The 21,248-nt window shown below is 38.9% G+C and overlaps 1 protein-coding gene across 11 annotated transcripts in view; it reads right to left on the bottom strand.

Moving 5' to 3' along the window:
* Positions 1 to 21,248, bottom strand: part of SP100 (SP100 nuclear antigen) — a 97,711-nt gene that overhangs the window by 55,428 nt on the left and 21,035 nt on the right. For 10 of the 11 annotated variants that reach the window (XM_038574091.1, XM_038574098.1, XM_038574092.1 and 7 more), the window contains exons 3-7: positions 8,126 to 8,288; positions 6,583 to 6,751; positions 3,709 to 3,792; positions 1,604 to 1,666; positions 802 to 951 (exon numbers count right to left, since the gene is read on the bottom strand). In XM_038574091.1, coding sequence (XP_038430019.1) covers positions 802 to 951; positions 1,604 to 1,666; positions 3,709 to 3,792; positions 6,583 to 6,751; positions 8,126 to 8,288 — 629 coding nt within the window. Of the gene's footprint in view, positions 1 to 801; positions 952 to 1,603; positions 1,667 to 3,708; positions 3,793 to 6,582; positions 6,809 to 8,125; positions 8,289 to 21,248 lie in introns of all 11 variants that reach the window. The other variant, XM_038574096.1, reaches the window with a different exon arrangement.

Raw genomic sequence — 21,248 nt, 5'->3', positions numbered from 1 at the left:
GGCACATTTTAGGGTGGCCTGTCCTGGGCTCCTATGCTTGAATGTATATTGTGTTTTGTTTTTTTTTTTTTTCAAATTTGGGTATCTTTAAACTTCATATCCAGTTTCTTCCCAACTGCTGAGGCTGTATGCAAACTAACACTACTATAAACAATCTTGATTTTCTCTTCCTTGCCCCTTAGACAGAAACCATCTTTTTTTTCTTTAAATTTCTACAGCATGTACCCATTCTCTCATAGGCCATAGGCCATATTTCTTTTGTTTTGTATTTTATTTGTGTACTCATTTAATTTTCTTAGCAGCTTCTGAAGATCTTAAAGTCAGAATCCATTTTCAGCCCTCGGCATTGCAACTTCTCTGTCAATAAGAGGTATACCAACATTGAGAAAATGAAAAAGCACCAAAAACTTATTTTGTATATTTTCCATTGCATGTAGGCAAATATTGTTCTTTCAGTTAAACAGTACGTATTAGCCTATCTAACATTTTTATCAGCAGGAAAATTGCAGAAGTTGGCAATTCTGGTCTCACCCAATACCAGCTTTTAATCTAGTAAAAAATAAGTAGGTTTGTTGAAGTTAGCACTTGCTAACTTTTCTTCCTCTAGATCTCTCCCATCAATATATTAACCTCTATTCCTGCCTTCTCTGTGTCTGCATGAGTTTCCCCTTCTTTGTTAATAGATGTTTCTTTGAGCTGGGCACCACTCCATTCTCTGCCATCAATAAGGATGCCCCTCTACACTCATGCAAACCCAGGTAGCCCCTCTACACTCATGCAAACCCAGGTAGTCAGAATTACCTGCCAGCTCAGATTCTTGGGCACACTCTTTATTTGCTTCTTGGCTTTCTAGTGCATCATTTTTGTCACTGGTTGTATCTTTTCTGTTTGCATTAATCTGTTCTGTTTCACAGAGGTTCTTCGAGGGTCCATTTTCAGGTGAGGTGGTACCTAAACCATATTTTGATCCATAGATGTTTTATTTGTCCTCTGCATCAATCAGGGTCCAACAGGAAAATATAAATCACTCTAAGCTTTTATAAGCACAGGGAATTTAATCCAGGGGTTTGGTTATACAGTTGATGGAGTTGCTGAGGAATCCAAATAGAAGAAGGCAGTAACCAAAAGAATACTTAACAGGAAGCTGTGAGGGGTATTGAGGTGCCTAGAGGTCAGGGTCACTGGGTGGGTAGAAGATGGCCCATGGCTGGCCTGCTGGATGGGAAGTGGTATCATGGTTGAAATGCAGCCACTGTCAGAATTGTGGACAAAGACAGTGATGGGGAAATATCCAGGTTCTCCCTTATTCCCACTCTCTGATCTCTTGTCATGTCAGAAACCCAGCAGGGAGCCAACAACAAAGCGAGCTGGCAAAGTAGTCCACAGGGGCCCATGGCCAGAGATATAGGGCAGAGAAGAACAGAGAAAGGTAAGGAATGACTCCCAGGGAAAACACCCCAGGAACTTCCTTATGGAAATTGTAGAAGTAAAGACAGAGATTCTAGGCAATCAGTGATACAAAGAAGCAGCCCCCCACCCCCAGCACAGGATAGAATGGGATGAGAACACAAAGGATTGGAGAGTACCACAAACAGGAACAGACCCTGGTGAGATGAGGATGGTGGGCATGGCCAGGTCAGGCTTCGATATATGTTTTCATCAGTTCCTAGGAGGAATAAATTGAAAGTTTGTTTCAGAAATTGATGTATGGATTGTGCCATTCTCCCTTAAACCTTTTTTCATAAAGTAGGAGTTGAAGATCCCCTCCAGGTATCCATATAGAGACCATGCGGACTTGGCGGATCCCATGCAACCCTTGCAGTCAAACCCTTACTGACAGAGTGGCGGATTGGGGTCAGCTATATCACTGGCTAAGGGGGCCTTGGCCAGACCATCTCACTGAGTGTCCCACATGAGGCACTTGAGTAACTGGCAATGGCTTATCCTGACTCCCATGGCCATAGAGGAGCTGCCTTTGTCCCCAGAGCTGCCCCTGACCAGTGTCCTTACCTTAGTATCTACAAAGTCTTGCTGCCTCGTCCCCACCTCCTCTTCCTCCACACCCTCCCTCTATATGTCTGTTCAGTCTGTTTCATTGGCCTTCCATGAGGATTCCATGTCTGATTCTTTGCCACCTCCTCCTACTGTCGGTATTCTTTTTTCTGCCTCTTTCTCTGCATATATTTCCCAATTTTTGTCTCATGCTTCTGTCTTTTCCATTAGATTACCAGAGTGGTATAGGGTTAAGAATGTAGGCTCTGTCACAGCCAAAAGGTAAAAACAACCCATCATTGACTGATAAATGAATAAGCAACATGTAATATATCCATACAAGGGAATGCTCTTCACTAATAAAAAGTAATGAAGGATTTATTCATGCTACAACTCTTGTTTGTAAAATCTTTAATTTAGATTTCTAAATCTAAATTACTTCCTGGCAGTTAGTTGTAGCATGAATAAATATAATAGAATATTATGCAGAGATGCCTGGGTGGCTTGGTTGAGTGTCTGTGTTTGGCTCAGGTCATGATCCCAGAGTCCTGGGACTGAGTCCTACATCGGGCTCCTCACAGGGAGTCTGCTTCTTCCTCTGCCTATGTCTCTGCCTCTCTCTCTGTATCTCTCATGAATAAATAAATAAAATCTTTTAAAAAAAAAAAAAGAAAATATTATGTCGTGTGAAAAAAGCCAGACCTGAAGGGTGTGTTTATGTGATTCCATTTAAATGAAACATCTGGAAGAGGTAAATCCAAAGATTCAGAAACTAGATTAGTGGTTGCCAGAGGCCAGGAAAGAGGGACACTGGGAATGATATGGAACTTCCTTTCGAGGTGATCAGAATGTTTTGGAACTAGATAGAGTTAGTAGTTGCACAACATTGTAAATACACCAAAGATCACTAAACTGTACACTTTAACAGGGTTAATTTTATATTATGTGAATTTTACCTCCATTAAAACACACACACACACACACACACACACACACACACTCACAATGCCTGGATTTGCCCTTGCTCATTAGACCCCAGGCCAGCTACACACACGGTCTCTGCAAAATGGGCACATAAGCAATGCTAACCTCCAGTGGCCACCTGGCCACTAAACCTACAATTGCCAAAGTAAATGTTCCACCAGGGAGATGTCAATAACATGGTTATTTCTATATTGTCTTTTAACCCCTTCTTCTGTTTCATTTCCCTCCTTTTCTCTCTCAAAGTACCCACATCCACCCCTCCACCTTTCTACCACTTCCTCTTTTCTCTCTGTGTGTGACTGGCCTTCTCCTTGAATATCCGAGCTTCTGAACAACATCCCCCACATTGAAATGGGTCCCATCTGCCATCATTTGATGTTGATCATGGGCCCACATTCTTAGCCCTTCACAGATCCACACTGATCTTCTCCTACAGGTACCTTTCTAAATCACAATTACTTCCTGGCTGTTAGTCTGCTTAAATCTGGTTTACTGACACTCTGGGTTTCTGTCCCTTTGTCTTGATTATTGGGCCAAGAATCTCTTGTCATAGCTACTCCTCCAGGATTTGGTCTCTGGTTAGACACTCATGCAAACACTCCTTCCTGCCTTTTCCTTGGTCCTTAACATTTCTTCCCTGATGCCCCAAATCCACTCAGGACTCGGGCCTGAGTTCCCTTTCTCCTTTTCTTCTTTGCAGATGAGAATTGGTGTTTATTGGCTTGCAATCACCTTGTTCAAGGCTCCGTTGGATATTAGGATTCTCATCCACCTCTTCTTCATAGCTTTCTCCGTAATGAATTTTCTCTTGGACCACTAAAAAGAGGGAGACAGAAGGAGACAATTAGCGATTCCATCAGAGACCAGGAACATCTCAAAATTACAGTTAACAACTGTAACTGTAATGGCCCTTAGGTCACTCCAAGCTCAGTGCTTCTGATCCTCCTTACAAAATTTCCCCACCATCCCTGGGATAGAAAAGAGAACTCTCAGCAAAAGAGTCTACGTTTCCCACACAGAAAGGAGCCACTCCGATGTAAGGATAAAGGAAACATCATGATTCTGTTACTCTTGTAAAAGATTTTGTGGATGGCCAGGAAAAGTCTATATCAAAGCAAATAATAGATGTGAAATGTGTTTCTGAACTGTTCAAACTGAAAGGAAGGAACAGAGAAGAGCGAGGCTCAGAGAGAGATCCATGGGTATGAAAGAGAAAGCAGCTTAGGGAAAGCTCTAAGGATGCTGCTAGAGGAGAGGAGGGTTGGGGCAGGGAAGGTGAGTGCTTCCCAAAGAGACAAAGCAGAGGACACCTGGAGGAACAAGATAGACCTCCCAGGGGCCCAGATCCCAGGAGCAAAAGAAGGACACTCTCCAGCTCTGAGCAGGGAGCACAGCTTGCAATGCTGGAGGATGGCCCACAGGCCTGCCCCAGCAGCTGGGGAGGCCACCAACCAGGGGAGGCAGGGACATCAGCCCAGCGCCCCTGCCTGTAGGTGACCCAGCACACATAGGAGGAAAGAAATAAGCCAGGAAGCCTGAATGGGGAAGAGAGGGAGGAGAGGGAGATGGGGCCATGTCTACAGGGATTCCAGGGAGGAGGGGACACCAGGGAGGAAGAGAACCTGCTGCCCCAGGGCTCATGGCAAGAGCTCCTCCTGGGGTAGGGCCTGCTAGGGTGAGTTCCACAAGACAGTGGGAACCATGGGTGCTTTGTCATCCCACGACCTGGACTCAGATCCTGGCAAAACCAGGTGGAAGAAAGGAAGAGAACAAAGGGAAGGGTTGAGGGATCAGTGTGAGCGAGCAGTCCCACGGGGGCTCAGGGGGCCCTGAGTGTGGGATGAAGGTGGGCACCAAGCAGCAGGAAAGAGTGCTATACCCCACTCCACAGCCCCCAGATTCTTGACTTTGGGTCACTGACCCATAGCTTCTGTGGACAACAGAGTCTGAGAGGCAATAGCTGCTACCTCCCCAGGGGCAGGTGGGTGGCAGCAAGTGTAGGTGCAGGTCCCCCCCAGCTGGGAGAACCTGGAACCTAATGCAGGTGATGTGGACACTTAACCTGGAGAGAATCAGAGTCCCTGAGATGTGGGCAGTAACCACCATTCCCTTTGTTCCCATGGCCTGGGACATCCTGGTCACATATATAATATTGCCTTAATTGCCTTTATTCCATTTCTAACTGGACTGATTTGCTATAGAAATTACTTTGTTTTTGTTTGTTTGTTTGTTTGTTTTTTTGGAGAAATTACTTTGTTAATTAGATTAAGGTTACTATTGACACAAGTTAACAGACTACATGCTTTACCACAGCTTTTTAATTTCCTTGCTTATAAGAACTGTTGATATCTCTTTATTGCCTATTAATAAAATTCCAATTGCTTAGCTTTATATGCTAGATTTCCTAAAATCTTCTTCAAATTTATCTCTCATGAATTAGCCCTACAGTCTGCTTCTCACTCTCTGAGACGAATTGAATTTGTCTTTGAAGACACACTAGATCCTTTCACACTACATGCGTGATCCCATAGTGTCAGCCCTCCCCAGGCCATGGGAATGTTCTTCTTATGATGTCTCTATCCCTTATCTGGAGAACTCCACTGACACCAAACTGTGCTGGAATAAAACATTTTCTAGGTAATTAAAAAAAAAAGTATATATATATATATATATATATATATATATATATATATAATTATTAAAAGCATTCTCTTAACTCTTACAAGCCTTAAAGTAAAGTAAAAAATTTAAAGAAATAATAAAATCATGCCTTCCCAGGAACAAAAAAATGGAGAATCAAACCTTTAGTTTTGTATAACACCTGGCAAAGCATTGTTTGGTGATTATTTGAATAATGTTTGTTTCACCCCTTGTGGAGAAAAAGTTTAAAAAACCTATTCTCCTTCTTTAAGGGTGAATTTGACCTTGAGTTAACTTTCTGGCTCATAACTCTGGAAACCTGGTAATGATGGCCTTTCTTCTACTAGGTCATCATTGGCCTAGTTAAAAACCTAGTTTAGGGTTAAAATGACTAGTAAATTGCATGTGGTTGGGGAATGACTCTCTACAGACTACAACATGCACTTGGTCTTCCTCCAAAGTGGTGACTTATAACTAGGTTTGTCCCTCGTGAGGTCCTGAAAGTTATGACTACAGCACTATTATGTGACATATCAATACCCATAGGCATGGTGCTGCTAAACCAGGGTGAGTCCTATATCCACAACTAAGCTGACACCGAGGCGGGTAGTAGTCAACTTGGTGGACTGCTGTGTGGGTTTCCACAAGAAGTCCCACAGACAGCCTGCACTGTTGGGATGCTGTTTCCTGTCATTTGTCCTTCTAAGTAAATCTGATGCCACTTTAGCTCTGGTTGTCCTGTGAGTCTAAATGCTCAGTTAAGCAGACCTCTAGGTGAGTATTGTACCATAGCCATTATGCCATTAACTTTGAGAAGGTTCATGACTTGTGTTTTCTTAACTATTATGTCCCCACTGCCCCCGCACTGTGTGTGGCACATTGTAGGAACTCAATATATACTTGTCCAAAAAAAAAAAAAAAAAGTTTGGCCCTGGGCATCAAAAGGTAGATAATAAACCTAATTACCATGTTCGAAGTTCCTATAAATGCCATTTAAATCGGGATATTCTTGCACGTTGACCTCGCTGAACAATGCTTCCAAAAGTGGCAGGTTAAATGTCTTCTCCAGTTCATTGAGAACATTATACACCACTTTTTGTACAGGGATCAGGTTTCTACAAGATTCTTGACAGTCCTTAAAACATATTGAATGGAGAAAATGTAAATCAGACTTCCAGATTACAGAAGAGCCCTAGAAAGAGATTGTATGGATAATGTCTTCCAATTTTCCTCCATCAGTATCTTCTCATATAAAGTTTAAGAATTTCTATTTATTTGTATAGATATTAAGTGAAGCAAGTAGATTCCTTCCTCCTTAAAAATATTCACTTGTGAAACAGATCTCACCCTCATTAACTTCATGTTTTAGAAATAGAATAAGAGGTGATGAGCAGCTGTCCTGTTGCATGGACAACCCTTACTGTTTTCCTGGGACTGACTTGGCCTGGAAGAACTCAAGGAAACCAGATGATAGTTCTCCATTTTTGGGAACTTGGCCATAGAGAAAGCATATTAATAGGGCAAAAAGGAGACTTGCATCTCTGTATATCTCCAGCAATGCCTGGAGATAAAAATCAATCCCAAATTCCAAGACTCCACAAATACCATTACAAAAAAAAAAAGAAAGAGAAAAAGAAAAAAGAACCCTAAAAACTTAAAACTGTTAGAGAAAGAATAACAATCATCAATTCTCAAATTTTGTCCTAACAGGGTATCAATTCCCTGTAGGTTTTATTTTTTTTTATTTTTTATTTTTTTAAATTTTTATTTATTTATGAGTCATAGAGAGAGAGAGAGAGAGAGAGAGAGAGAGAGGCAGAGACATAGGCAGAGGGAGAAGCAGGCTCCATGCACCGGGAGCCTGACGTGGGATTCGATCCCGGGTCTCCAGGATCACGCCCTGGGCCAAAGGCAGGAGCTAAACCGCTGCGCCACCCAGGGATCCCCAATTCCCTGTAGGTTTTAATGTTCTCAGGTCTAAGGACTCAAACTGATGTCCACTGAAGTGATATGTGTCAATTATTATTTTATTAAATTATAATTAAGTTATACATCAATTCATTAATTACTTTATTTATTTATTTATTTTTTAATGGAGTTCAATTTGCCAACATATAGCATAACACCCAGTGTTCATCCCACCAAGTGCTCCCCTCAGTGCCCATCACCCATTAATTACTTTTAATTCTCAGTTCATACTATATTCTTTGCATTCCTACAAGGCATTATACATCTATGGAGCACTCCTGCTTCAGATTTAGCCCATTTGCTGTGCTATTCAACCCAAGTCCAGTGGGCGGCACAGAGAAGCAGGGCTGTCTCTGGGGACAACTAAGTCTCCTTTCCCTTTTTACCTTACAGAAACAGCTGCAACAATACTTGAAAAAGTCTCCCACTCATAGGAGACTCCTCAGTAGTTAGTTGTGCTTGATGTTTGGGTCAAGGATATCAAAATATAACTTCATTTGGGGCCAGTTTACCAGACTATGAGATAATAAACATCACTTACCTCATACATTTTATTGGTGATGAGTTCACGGTCCCGGAGACCCTCAAAGAAAGGAAATGGCTTTTTTATTGCACTTGAAATCTCCACCTTGTATCTTTTGAAGTGTTTGAATAGAGTCTCATAGACAAGTTTCTCCTCAATGTTCTGGTCTTCTATAGTTGCCCTAGAAAGGAAGGATACCATGTGAAAACTGTCATTGAGATTCCAAGATGCTTGTGGTGGCTGTAAGATTTATATATGAAGGATAAGCTGGGAAAAGCTAACATATATTAAGTAAGTGGTCCTGAGCAGAAACAGAATAAATGTAACTGAAGCAATGAGCAAAAATACGATGAAGAAAGAAAGCATGGAGGTCAAAAAAGACTTAAACATGGAACTGAAAAAGTCTATTCAAGTCTGTCTGGATCAAAGCCATTGTAAAGATACCTTCACATATCTGAAATATTTTGTAATTAAAAAAATTTAAATTTAAACAAAATCCAGATAGAAGGAAAAGAGGAATAAAAAGCAATGGAATAAACTATACTCCAATAAAACTAGGAAAAAAGGAAAGCAATGGGATAAAAGTCTAACCTTGAAAATAATTAAAACTAAGAGAAAAATAATATTAGCAAGATAAAAAAACCCAGCTCTTCTCCTATAGTTGTTCAAAGAAATACCATCCTGCATTATAAAACTAATTTATAAAGGATACGGTGTGGTTAACAATGACATGAAACAGCATAAATAGATAATATCACAAGAATATCAAACATTTCTCCTGGGACATCTGGTCCTGCTTTGTGTTAATATAAGTCTGTGCTAGTGTTATATATAGTGAATTTTTCAGGCATCTGAATTTCAGAAATCACTGATGTTTCCTGTGAAAGTAATTTTAAACCCATCTATAATTCCAATTTTTAGTTGATCATTTTATTGCTCTGATAATAATGTTTTAATCAACATCTTGTATTATGAAGACTCAGAAGCTTTCTTTGTCAAACCAAAAGAGAATTATTGCCACTTCCCAGTACTTCGTATGCCTCAGGGAATAATAATGTCACATTATTGTGTCAAATTCCTGCAAAAGAGATGTTTCAGTTCAAAGATTGCAGATGGAAAAGAAGCACTTGTCTTCTCTTTTATTAAAAGCCCTGCTAAAATGATAATAAAGAAATTGGATTCACAATGACAAAAAGAATGGTGGGGCAATGAGCACAAAAGAGATTTCAATCAAAATCTTTCTGATAAAAGTGGCCAATAGAGTGCTAATTGCTCTTGTAGGTGGAGGATGCTTCCAGAGATAAGAGAAACAAAGCATGCCCTGAAGAACCCTGAAGAGGCAGCAGAGATCACAAGGAAGATAAAACTGAAACTGAAAACTTACAACAGAACAGTGCACCTCTAACCCCTCAACCTACAAACTAACCACCTGGAGCCAGGCAGCCTCTCAAAGGCAAACAAACGAGGCTGACCTTTCTATCGCCATGTGTGAAGTTTGTCCCTTACTGGGTTTTCTATATGTGGAATAATACATCATGTATGCTTTGTGCCTGACATTTGTTCATCATCCATGCTATTGGATGAATGGTAGTTTGTTCCTTTTTGCAGTTGAAGGTATTCCATTGTGAGGACCTACCACAATTTGCTTATTCATTTTCCTGTTGATGGACATTTAGATTGATTCCAGTTTGGGACTCGTATGAATAAAGCTGCTGTTCTTGTACACATCTTTTTATGGCATGATGTTTTCATTTCTCTTGGGTAAATAATTAGGAGTGGATCATTGCGTGAGTGTGCTTAGCCATTTTAGAATTTGCCATACTGTTGCTCAAAGTTTATTAGAGGTAGTTTTTCTAATTTTTAGCAATTCTCATGTGTATGATGTGGTATCTCATATAATTTTATTTTGTATTCCTTTAATGACTAATGATGTTGAGCATACTTTCGTATGCTTATTGGCAATTCATGCATTTTCTTTTGTAAAGTGTCTGTTCAAGTCTTTGACCTATATACATTGTTGGGTTGTCTTTTACTACTTACTGATATGTAGCAGTTTGTTTTATATTGTGGAAAGAAGTGTTTTGTTTGATTTATGTATTATGAACATTTTCTTCCAGCCTTTGGCTTGCTTAACCATGTGTTCTGATGAGGAGAAATTTTTAATTCTGATGAAGCCAAATCCATCAATTCTTTTCTTCTGTGGTTAATAATGTTAATGTACTAAGAAATCTTCGCCTACCACAAGTTAATGAAAATATTCAAAAAGCAACTTACAATGTAAGAATGGGTCTATTGCTGGATTTTCTATTCTGTACCACTGATCTATTTGTCCATCCTCATGCCAATAGCATATTGGCTTGCACACTATAGCTTATTGAAAGTCTTGAAGTCAATTAGGGAAAAATTGGCTTGGCTTTTCTAGGTCTTTGGTTTTCCATATATCTCTTAAAATCAATTTGTCAACTTTTATAGAAAAGCCTTTTGGATTTTTATACGGTTTACATTGAAACTTCAGACAAATTTGGTGACAACTGTATCTTAACAATATTAAGCTCCAATCTGTTAACATTTTATAGCTCTCCATTTATTTAGTTTTCCTTAATTCTGCCTAGAAGTGTTTATAGTTTTCAGTAAAGAAGTCATACACATCTGGGCTGGGGAATTTAAGAAACAAAAGAGATCAACAAAGGTGAAGGGAAAGAAAAACAAAATAAAAACAGAGGGAGACAAACCATAAGACACTCTTAAGTACAGGAAACAAACTGGGGGTTGCTTGAGGGGAGGTGGGTTGGGGGGAATGGGTAACTGGGTGGTGGGCCTTAACGAGAGTATGTGATATAAAGAGCACTGGGTGTTATATACAACTGATGAATAACTGAATTCTACCTCTGAAACTAATAAAACACTATATATTAACTAAATTGAATTAAAGAAAAGAAGTTATGCATACTTTTCCTTAAACTTATTCCCAATTAGAAATGGTGTTGCTTTTTAAGTTGGTATTGCTTTAAATGGTATTGCTTTTTAAATTGCTTGCTATAATTGTATGGGAATAAAACTGGATTTCAAAAATATTAACCATGTATTTATAAGCCCTGCTAAATTCTTAGCAGTTATGTATTCCAGTTATGTATTCGTAGATTTCTTTTGGGTTTTATAGAAAATAAATAATCATGTAATCAGTAAGCAAAACTCCTTTTCTTTTCCCAACAATTATTTTTCTTTCTTATTGTACTGGTTAGGACTTTAGACACAATGTCGAAGAAAAGTGATGAGAGTTGACTTCCTTGTCTTGTTTCCAATCTTAGAAAAAGATTAGTATCCACCATTAAATATGATGTTTGCTGTATACATTGTGTGTGCGTGTGTGTGTGTGTGTGTGTGTGTGTGTATTTTTAATGAGACTGAGGAAGTTGCTGTCTATTCCTAGTTTGCTGAGAGTTTTCTCATGGACAGATGTTCAATATTATCAAGTGAATCTGCTGAGATATTTATATGATTTTCCTTCTTTATTCTTTAATTTAGTGAATCATATCAATTGATTTCCAGAGCCTTCTTCTAAGTAGGAACAGTTAACCACAGGTCAGAATAGTTTTGAGAAAATTCTCAAATATCAGAAAGAATAACATACAAAAAGAGAAAAAGTTATCCCAAGAGAAACATAGATATTGTAGGAAATGAGAAACTTTCAAAACCTCCAATATTTTTAGAGAGATTTGAGAATACACACTGCACCACAGGATATAAAGAAAGAGAAAGTGACTGCAATCTTAGCTAATTTTTAAATTGATTTTTAGAAATTTACTAAAATGATTTTAAAATAAAGTTGAAGAAGTTTCCCAGAAAATTAAAAGATTAAAAGGAAATAAAAGTAAATCTGAAGGAAATATAAGAGCATTAAGATAAGTTTAGGTGGTCTAATAGCCACATAATTGGAGTCAAGAAAGCTGTGCAAGGAAATTGCAGAGGAGGAACATATCAAGATAATTACTTTAAAAAGATGCCACAGAGTAAAAGGACATGAATTATTTTAAAGAGTAGTTAGAAAAATGAATTTAAAAAGACATAAACCAGGCAGCCCCAGTGGCTCAGTGGTTTAGCACCGCCTTCAGCCCAGGTCGTGATCCTGGAGACCCTGGATCCAGTCCTGCGTCAGGCTCCCTGCATGGAGCCTGCTTCTCCCTCTGCCTGTGTCTCTGCCTCTCTCTCTCTCTCATGAATAAATAAATGAAATCTTTAAAAAAGTTAAAAAATAAAAAATAAAAAGACATAAACCAAAGCACCTCATTATGAAATGACAACACCTAAAAAATGAAGAGAAAAATTTAAAAGCTCCCCAAAAGAATAAAGAAACTTGTCAACTATGGAGGAATGATGACAAGAATAAGTTGAGAGAGACATCTCATTAGTAACAGTGACTGTAAAGCCATCTCTTCAATACTCAGGTCTAATCAAGACAAATTCAGATATGTAAGACTAAGAAATTTTACTTTACAAACATCCACCTTGAGTATTTTTCCTACAATTTTTTCTATTTCCTTTATGTATATAAAAAGTTTTAAAACTAAGTCATCTAGTATGGTTCTAGTTTATTTATTTATCTAATAAATAGATATCTAATACTGAGCAGCACACACCCACTCTTAAAAACGTTCAATAAGGGGTGCTGGGGTAGCTCAGTCAGTTAAATGTCTGATTTTTTTTTAAGATTTTATTTATTTATTCATGAGATACACAGAGAGAAAAGCAGAGACACAGGCAGAGGGAGAAGCAGGCGACTTGATCCCCAGACCTGGGATCAGGCCCTAAGCCAAAGGCAGACACCCAATCACTGAGCCACCCAGGCATCCCCAAGAGTCTGACTCTTGATTTGGCCTCAGGTCATGATCTCAGGGTCCTGAGATAAAGCCTTGCTTTGGGGTTTGTCCTGGGCATGGAGCCCGTTTGTGATTTTCTTTCTCCTTCTCTCTCTGCCCTTCTCACTCTGCCTTCCCTCACTTACTCTCTCCCTCTAAAATAAATAAATAAATAAATAAATAAATAAATAAATAAATAAATAAATCTTTTTAAAAATCCAATATGTTAGATTCAGAAAAATAGGCAAGTAATCCAATATTGAGGAAGATGTAAAAATTAGAAGCCAGCAGATCTAATCCTGAAGACATTAAAAGGAAACCCAAGATAGCAGTCCAGCAGCAGCTCAAGGACATTCTCTGATTGGAACAAATGATGATTACAATGTATAGATGAATGCAATGAATGACAGTAACATCGTAAGGGTTGGGATGAAGGAATCAGAAATCCTTTGTTAAAAGGTATATGTGCTACAGATGAAATGGTATGGAGTGTATACTGAAATCTTTAAGCAACCACTAAAAATATTTGAAAAGAAATACAACTGACATGTTAATAGAAGAAATAAAGTGGGATCATATAAAATGCTAACTTAAAACCAGACAAGGCAGAAAAAGAGAAGAAAAAAAGAAACAAAGCAAATGCAAGGAATAAAGAACAATAAGCAAACATAGTAGATATTAATACACTATACAAATAATTACATTCAGTGTGAATGGTCTACATACTCCAATTAAGAGCAGAGATTGTGGGGGAAATAAGACGGCAGCACAGTGGGATGATCCTAGGCTCATTTTGTCCCTCGAACACAACTAGATATCTATCAAATCATTCTGAATACCTGAGAAATCAACCTGAGGAGTGATAAAACAAACTCCAGGACTAAAGGGAGAGAAGAGGCCACACTGAGGAAGGTAGGAAGTGCAGAGATGTGCAGAGAAACAGATGGCGTGGGTGCAGCAGAGGGGAGGGACCCCTGGTTGTGGAGGCAGGTGTGAGAGAGAGAGAGGATAACACAGGGATACACACAAGGAGAACACTCCCCCAAAGCCACTGGCTAGGAAAATGAGAGGTGGGCTTATTTCCAGGAGTTCTTATAACCAGCAGAGCTTGAAGGCTAGAGTTTTAAAGGTCAGTGGGCCTGGCTGAGATAGAGCCCCAAGGGTGCTGCCCTGCTCCTGGAGAGAAGGCAGGGAAACAACCCTGGGACAGACAACACAACCTGAGGATCACCTGGGCATGCAGAGGGGAGATTATTTGCTCTTCTTGGAGTGCAGCCTTGAGAGGTTGCATTCACAGAGATGCCTCTCCAGGGACAAAGTTGCCAGTGAATACCATTTCCATCCCACAACCCTCAGCCTAAGCATGGAGCTATCTGACTAGGCAGCTTAGTCCCAATATTGGCTGTCTAGTCTGCTTGCTCCAAGTCCCACATCCCTACACTCTGACATGACTGCCCTTTTCAGTGAGATGTCCTTCAGTCCCAGCACAGTGAGACCCTCTCCCAGAAGATGAGCATAGGTCCCCATCATAGCACATCTCTAAAGTTTCAAGTGTTAAGGATTTTATGTTTTGAGAGAGAGAGAGAAAGAGAGAGAGAGAGAGAGAGCAGGGGGAGGGGCAGAGGAAAAAGGAAAGAATCTCAAGCAGACTCCAATCCAAGCACAGAGCCTGATGCAGGGCTCGATTTCACCCCTAGATCATGACCTGAGCTGAAATCAAGAGTTGGTTGCTTAACTGACTGAGCCACCCAGGCACCCCAAGTTCAGAATTTTAAAAGTCAGCAGGTTTCACTGAAATGGAGCCTGGAGGGCACTGTGCTGCCACAGGAGAAAAGGCAGGCAAGCAACCCAGAGGCAGACAGCATGATAACAGCTACCTGAAAAAGGCCTGGGATGCACAGGAGGAGATTAATCACTCTTCTAGGAGTGCTATCCCAAGAGCAGCAAGCATAGAGACCCCTCTCTGGGAACAAAGTAGCTGGCTGGTGCCGCTCCCACCTCCCCATCCCTAAGCATAGACACAGAACCACCTGCAGCAAACAGCACAACACTGACACTGGCTGCCTAACCTGCTTACACCAGGTCCCATGTCCCTGAGCTTTGCCAGTACTGCCTTTTTGGTTAAGTTCGCCTCAGTCCCAGTACAATGGGATCTTTCCCTAGAAGATGAGCAGAAACCCCTGTTCATACCATGTCTCCCAGTCAGATTGTTCTTCAAGGCTTCAGGTCTAGTGGAAGTAGCATCAGATTTTCATTTAAGAAGCAGTCCAGAGCATATCTAGTTAAAACTTGCCAGACTCTGACCAAGGACCAAACACTGCCCACTGCAGGCAAGGAGAGCCTCTATAAATGACTGCTCTAAGAGATAAAGCAGCCAAAACACAGCAACAGAATGTGCACAGCACACACCAGAGACACTCACTGAAGCACCAAGCTCTGTACACTATATGACCTCTTCTTCATAAAGACATTACTCTCAGAAGCAGGAAACATAATGGGCTTTTCTAACGCATAGAAGAAAATAGAGACTTAAATAAAGTGCCAAGATGGAGGAATTTATCCCAAATGAAACAATAAGATAAGGTCACAGCCAGACATCTAATTGAAACACATATAAGTAATACACTTGAGGGAGAGTTTAAAGCAACAATCATAAGGGTACTCACTGGGCTTGAGAAGAGAATGGAAGAGTTCAGGGAGGCCCTTGCAGAGATGAAAGGGTTAAAACACAGTCAGAAATGAAAAATGTAATAACTGAGATTTGAAACAGACTGGATGTAATGACCACAATGGAAGAAGCAAAAGAACAAATAAGTGAACAGAAGATAAAATAATGGAAAATAATGAAGCTGAACAAAAGAGAGGAAGAAGAATTACAGAACACAAGAATAGACTTAGGGAACTCAGTGACACCATAAAGTGTAATAACATTTGCATCATAGGAGTCCCAAAAGAAGAGAGGAGGGGACAGAAAATTTGAGGAAATAATACCTGAAAACTTCCCTAGTCTTGGGAAGGGAACAGACATCCAAATCCAAGAGGCACAGAGAACTCCCATCAAAATCAATAAAAGCAGGCCAACACCAGGACATATTGCAGTTAAATTTGCAGAATACAGCATAAAGAAAAAAAAATCCTAAAAATAGCAAGACAAAGGAAGTCCCTAAGTTATAAAAGAAGGCCCATAAGGCTAGCTGCAGATGTCTCAACAGAAACTTGACAAGCCAGAAGAAAGTGACATTATATATTCAATATGCTGAATGGGAAAAATCTGCAGTCAAGGATACTCTATCCAGCAAGGCTATCATTCAAAATAGAAGGAGAGATAAAGAGTTTCTCAAACAAAAACCGAAGGAGTTTGCAACCACTAAACCAACAAGAAATATTAAAGGGGACTCTGAGTGGAAAGGAAAGAACAAAAGTGACAAAGACAAGAAAGGAACAGAGAAAATCTCCAGAAACAATGACAGAAAAAATAATAAAATGGCACTAAAGGCATATCTATCAATAGTTACTCTAAATGTAAATGAACTAAATACGCTAATCAAAAGATATAGGGTATCAGAATGGATTAAAAAAAACAAACAAACAAGATCTATATGCTGCCTACAAGGAACTCATGTTAGACCAAAAGACACATTCAGATTGAAAGTGAGGAGATGGAGAAACATTTATCATGTAAGGATGTCAAAAGAAAGCCAGAGTAGCAACACTTAATCAGACAAACTAGATTTTAAACCAAAAGCATAATAAGAGATGAAGAAGGACATTATATCATAATAAAGGGGACCACCCTGGGTGGCCTGGGTGGCTCAGCGGTTTAGTGCCATCTTTGGCCCGGGGCCTGGTCCTGGGGACCCGGGGTCAGGTCTCGTGTCGGGCTCCCTGCATGGAGCCTGCTTCTCCCTCTGCCTGTGTCTCTGCCTCCTCTCTCTGTGTCTCTCATGAATAAATAAATAAAATCTTAAAAATAAATAAATAAATAAATAAATAAAATCTTTTTAAAAAAATAAATAAATAAAGGGGACCACCCAACAAGAAGATCTAACAATTGTAAATATTTGTGCCCCCAAAATGGGAGCACCCAAATATATAAAACAATTAATAACAAACATAAAGGTACTCATTAATAACGATACAATAATAGTAGGGGACTTTAACACCCCATTTACATCAATGGACAGATAATCTAAGCAGAAAATCAACAAGAAAATAATGGCTTTGAGTGACATACTGGACCAAATGGAGTTAACACATATATTCAGAACATTGCATCTTAAAGCAACAGAAAGCACACTCTTTTCAAATGCACATGGGACATTCTCCAGAATAGATCACATACTAGCTCACAAATTAGGCCTGAACAAGTACTAGAAGATTGAGATCATACATTGCATATTTTCTAACCAAAATGCTACAAAACTCGAAGTAAACTACAAGAAAAAATTTGGGAAGACTACAAATACATGGAGGCTAAACAACATGTTACTAAACAATGAATGAGTCAATCAGGATATCAAAGAAGAAATTTAAAAATACATGGAAAAGAAAAAGACAAAGGAGTGCCTGAGTGACTTGGGTAGGCATCCAACTCTTGATTTCAACTCAGGTCATGATCTCAGGGTCATGAGATTTAGCCCCACATTGGGCTTTGTACTGAGCATGGAGCCCATTTAAGATTCTCTCTCCCTCGCTCTCTGCCCCCGCCCCCTGCCCACATGCACCCTCTGTCAAAAAAAAAAAAAAAAAAAAAAAAAAGGAAAAGAAAAAGTATGTGGAAACAAACAAAAATGAAAACATTATAGTCCAAACCTTTGTGATGCAGCCAAAGTAGTCATAAGAGTGAAGTATATAGCAATACAGGCCTGCTTCAAGAAGAAAGAAAAATTTCAAATAAACAACCTAATGTTACACCTAAAGGAGCAAAAAAAAGAACAACAAATAAAGCCTATGGCCAGGAGTAGAAGGGGAATAATAAAGCTTAGAGCAGAAATAAATGATTTAGAAATTAAAAAAAAAAAAACACACAATAGAACAGTTCAATGAAGCCAGGGGTTGGTTCTTTCAAAAAATTAATAAAATTGATAAACCCTTAAACAGACTTATCAAAAAGAAAAGAGAAAGGACACAAATAAATAAAATCACAAACAAGAGAGGCAAAATAACACCAGCACCACAGAAATACAAATTATTGTATGAGAATCTTATGAAAAACTATATAACAACAAATAGGGTAATCTGAAAGAAATAGACAAATTCTTAGAAACATAAACTACCAAAAGTGAAACAGGGAGAAATAGAAAAACCTGGACAGAATGATAACCAACAAAGAAATTGAATCAGTAATCAAAAATCTCCCAACAAACAAAAGTTCAGGCCAGATGGCTTCACAGGTGAATTCTACTACACATTTAGAGAAGAGTGAATAACTATTCTCCTCAAACTATTCCAAAAAACAAGAATGGAAGGAAAACTTCTAAATTCATTCTATAAGGCCAACATCACCCTATAAACCCAAAGACTCCATTAAAAGAGAGAACTACAGGCTAATATCTCTGATGAACATGGATGCAAAAATTCTCAATAAAATACTAGCAAATCAAATTAACAATACATTAAAAAAATAATTTACCACAATCAAGTGGGATTTATTATCAGGCTGCAAGAGTGATTCAATATTTGCAAATCAATCAATGTGATACACCACATTAATAAAAGAAAGAGTAACAACCATATAATCCTTTCAATAGGTGCAGAAAAAGTATTTGACAAAATTGTGACAAAAAACCCTCAACAAAGTAGGATTAGAGGGAACATACCTCAATATAATAAAGGCCATATACAAAAAATCTGCAGCTAATATCATCCTCAATGGAGCTTTCCTTCTCTAGTCAGGAAAAGACAGGGATGTCTACTCTCACCACTGTTATTTAACATAGTACTGGAAGTCCTAGCCACAGCAATCAGGCAACAATCAGAGATAAAAGGCATCCAGATCAGCAAGGAAGTCAAACTTTCACTATATGCAGATGACAGGATACTTTACATGGAAAACCAAAAACACTCCAACAAAAATTTGCTAGAACTGATACTCCAATTCAGTAAAGTCACAGGATACAAAATCAACATACAGAAATCTGTTTCATTTCTTTTACCAATAATGAAGTAGTGGAAAGAGAAATCGAGGGATAAATCCCATTTACTCTTACACCAAAAACAATAAGATACCTAGGGATAAATCTAACCAAAGAGGTAAAAATTCTGTACTCTGAAAACTATAAAACACTGATGAAAGAAATTGATAAAGACACAAATAAATGGAAAAACATTCCATGGTAATGGATTAGAAGAACAAATTGTCAAAATGTCTGCTGTCCAAAGAAATCTACACATTAAATGCAATCCTTATCAAAGTACCAACAGCAATTTTCACAGAGCTAGAACAAACAATCCTAAAATTTGTAGGAAACCACAAAAGACTGAATTACCAAAGTAATGTTGAAAAAGAAAACCAAAGCTGTAGGTATCATAATTCTGGACTTTAACTTATATTACAAAGCTGTAGTGATCAAGACTGTATGGTACTGATAAAAACAAACACAGAGATCAATAGGACAGAATGGAAAACCTGGAAATAAACCCACAACTATATGGTCAATTAATCTTTGACAAGGCAGAAAAGAATATGCAAGGGGAAAAGAGTATCTTCAACAAATGGTGTTGGGAAAACTGGATAACAACATGTTAAAGAATGAAACTGGATCACTCTCTTACACCATACAGAAAAATAAATTCAAAATGTATTAAAGACCTAAATGTGAGACAGGAAACCATTAAAATCCTAAGGAACAAAGGCAGTAATCTTTTTGACATTGGCCATAGTGACTTCTTTCTAAGTATGTTTCCTGAGGCAAAGGAAACAAAAATAAACTATTGGGACTTCATCAAAATAAAAAGCTCTTCACAGTGAAGGAAACAATCAACAAAACCAAAAAGCAACCTTTGGGATGGGAGAAGATATTTGCCAATGACATAATTGATAAAAGGTTAATATCCAAAAACTATAAAGAACATTTAAAACTTAACACTCAAAAAACAGATAATTCTGTTAAAAAAGCAGGAGAGGCAGAAGACATAAATAGACATTTTTTTCAAGAAGACAGACAGATGGCCAACAGACATATGAAAAGATGTTCAGCATCATTCATCATCAGGAAAATACAAATCAAAACTACAATGAGGAGTTAAAAATAGACCTGCCCTGACCCAGCAATTGCACTGTTGGGGATTTACCCCAAAGATACAGATGCAATGAAACGCCAGGACACCTGCACCCCGATGTTTCTAGCAGCAATGTCCACAATAGCCAAACTGTGGAAGGAGCCTCGGTGTCCATCGAAAGATGAATGGATAAAGAAGATGTGGTTTATGTATACAGTGGAATATTCCTCAGCCATTAGAAACGACAAATATGCACCATTTGCATCAATGTGGATGGAACTGGAGGGTATTATGCTGAGTGAAATAAGTCAGTCGAAGAAGGACAGACATTATATGGTCTCATTCATTTGGGGAATATAAATAATAGTGAAAGGGAATAGAAGGGAAGGGAGAGGAAATGGGTAGGAAATATCAGAAAGGGAGACAGAACATGAAGACTCCTAACTCTGGGAAACGAACTGGGGGTGGTGGAAGGGGAGGAGGGCGGGGAGTGGGGGTGAGTGGGTGACGGGCACTGAGGGGGGCACTTGGCAGGATGAGCCCTGGGTGTTATTCTGTATGTTGGCAAATTGAACACCAATAAAAAATAAATTTATTATTAAAAAAAGAATTAAAAATATTAATGTTAAAAAAAAAAACTACAATGAGATATCACCTCATACCAGTCAGAATGACTAACATTAGCAACACAGGAAACAACAGGCGGTGGCCAGGATGTGGAGTAAAGGACACCCTCTTGCACTGTTGGTTGGAATGCAGACTTGAGTGTGTGTGTGTGTGTGTGTGTGTGTGTGTGTGTGTGTTTATATATATATGTCATGAAAAAGAATGAAATCTTGCCATTTGCAACAATGTAGATGGAGTATTATGCTAAGCAAAACAAGCCAGTCAGAGAAAGATAAAATACTATATCATTTCATTCATATGTAGAATTTAAGAAACAAAACAAGCAAACATAGGGAGGGTAAAACAAGCTGATGGCTACCAGAGGGGAGGTGGGCAGAAGAATGGGTTAAATAGGTGATGGATATTAAGGAGGGCATTTATTGTGATGAGCCCTGGGT

Source organism: Canis lupus, chromosome 25 (genome assembly GCF_011100685.1).
Source record: "Canis lupus familiaris isolate Mischka breed German Shepherd chromosome 25, alternate assembly UU_Cfam_GSD_1.0, whole genome shotgun sequence".
Taxonomy (NCBI): domain Eukaryota; kingdom Metazoa; phylum Chordata; class Mammalia; order Carnivora; family Canidae; genus Canis; species Canis lupus.
Note: the sequence above shows the minus strand (reverse complement) of the source record. Positions and strands in the feature narration are given on the sequence as shown.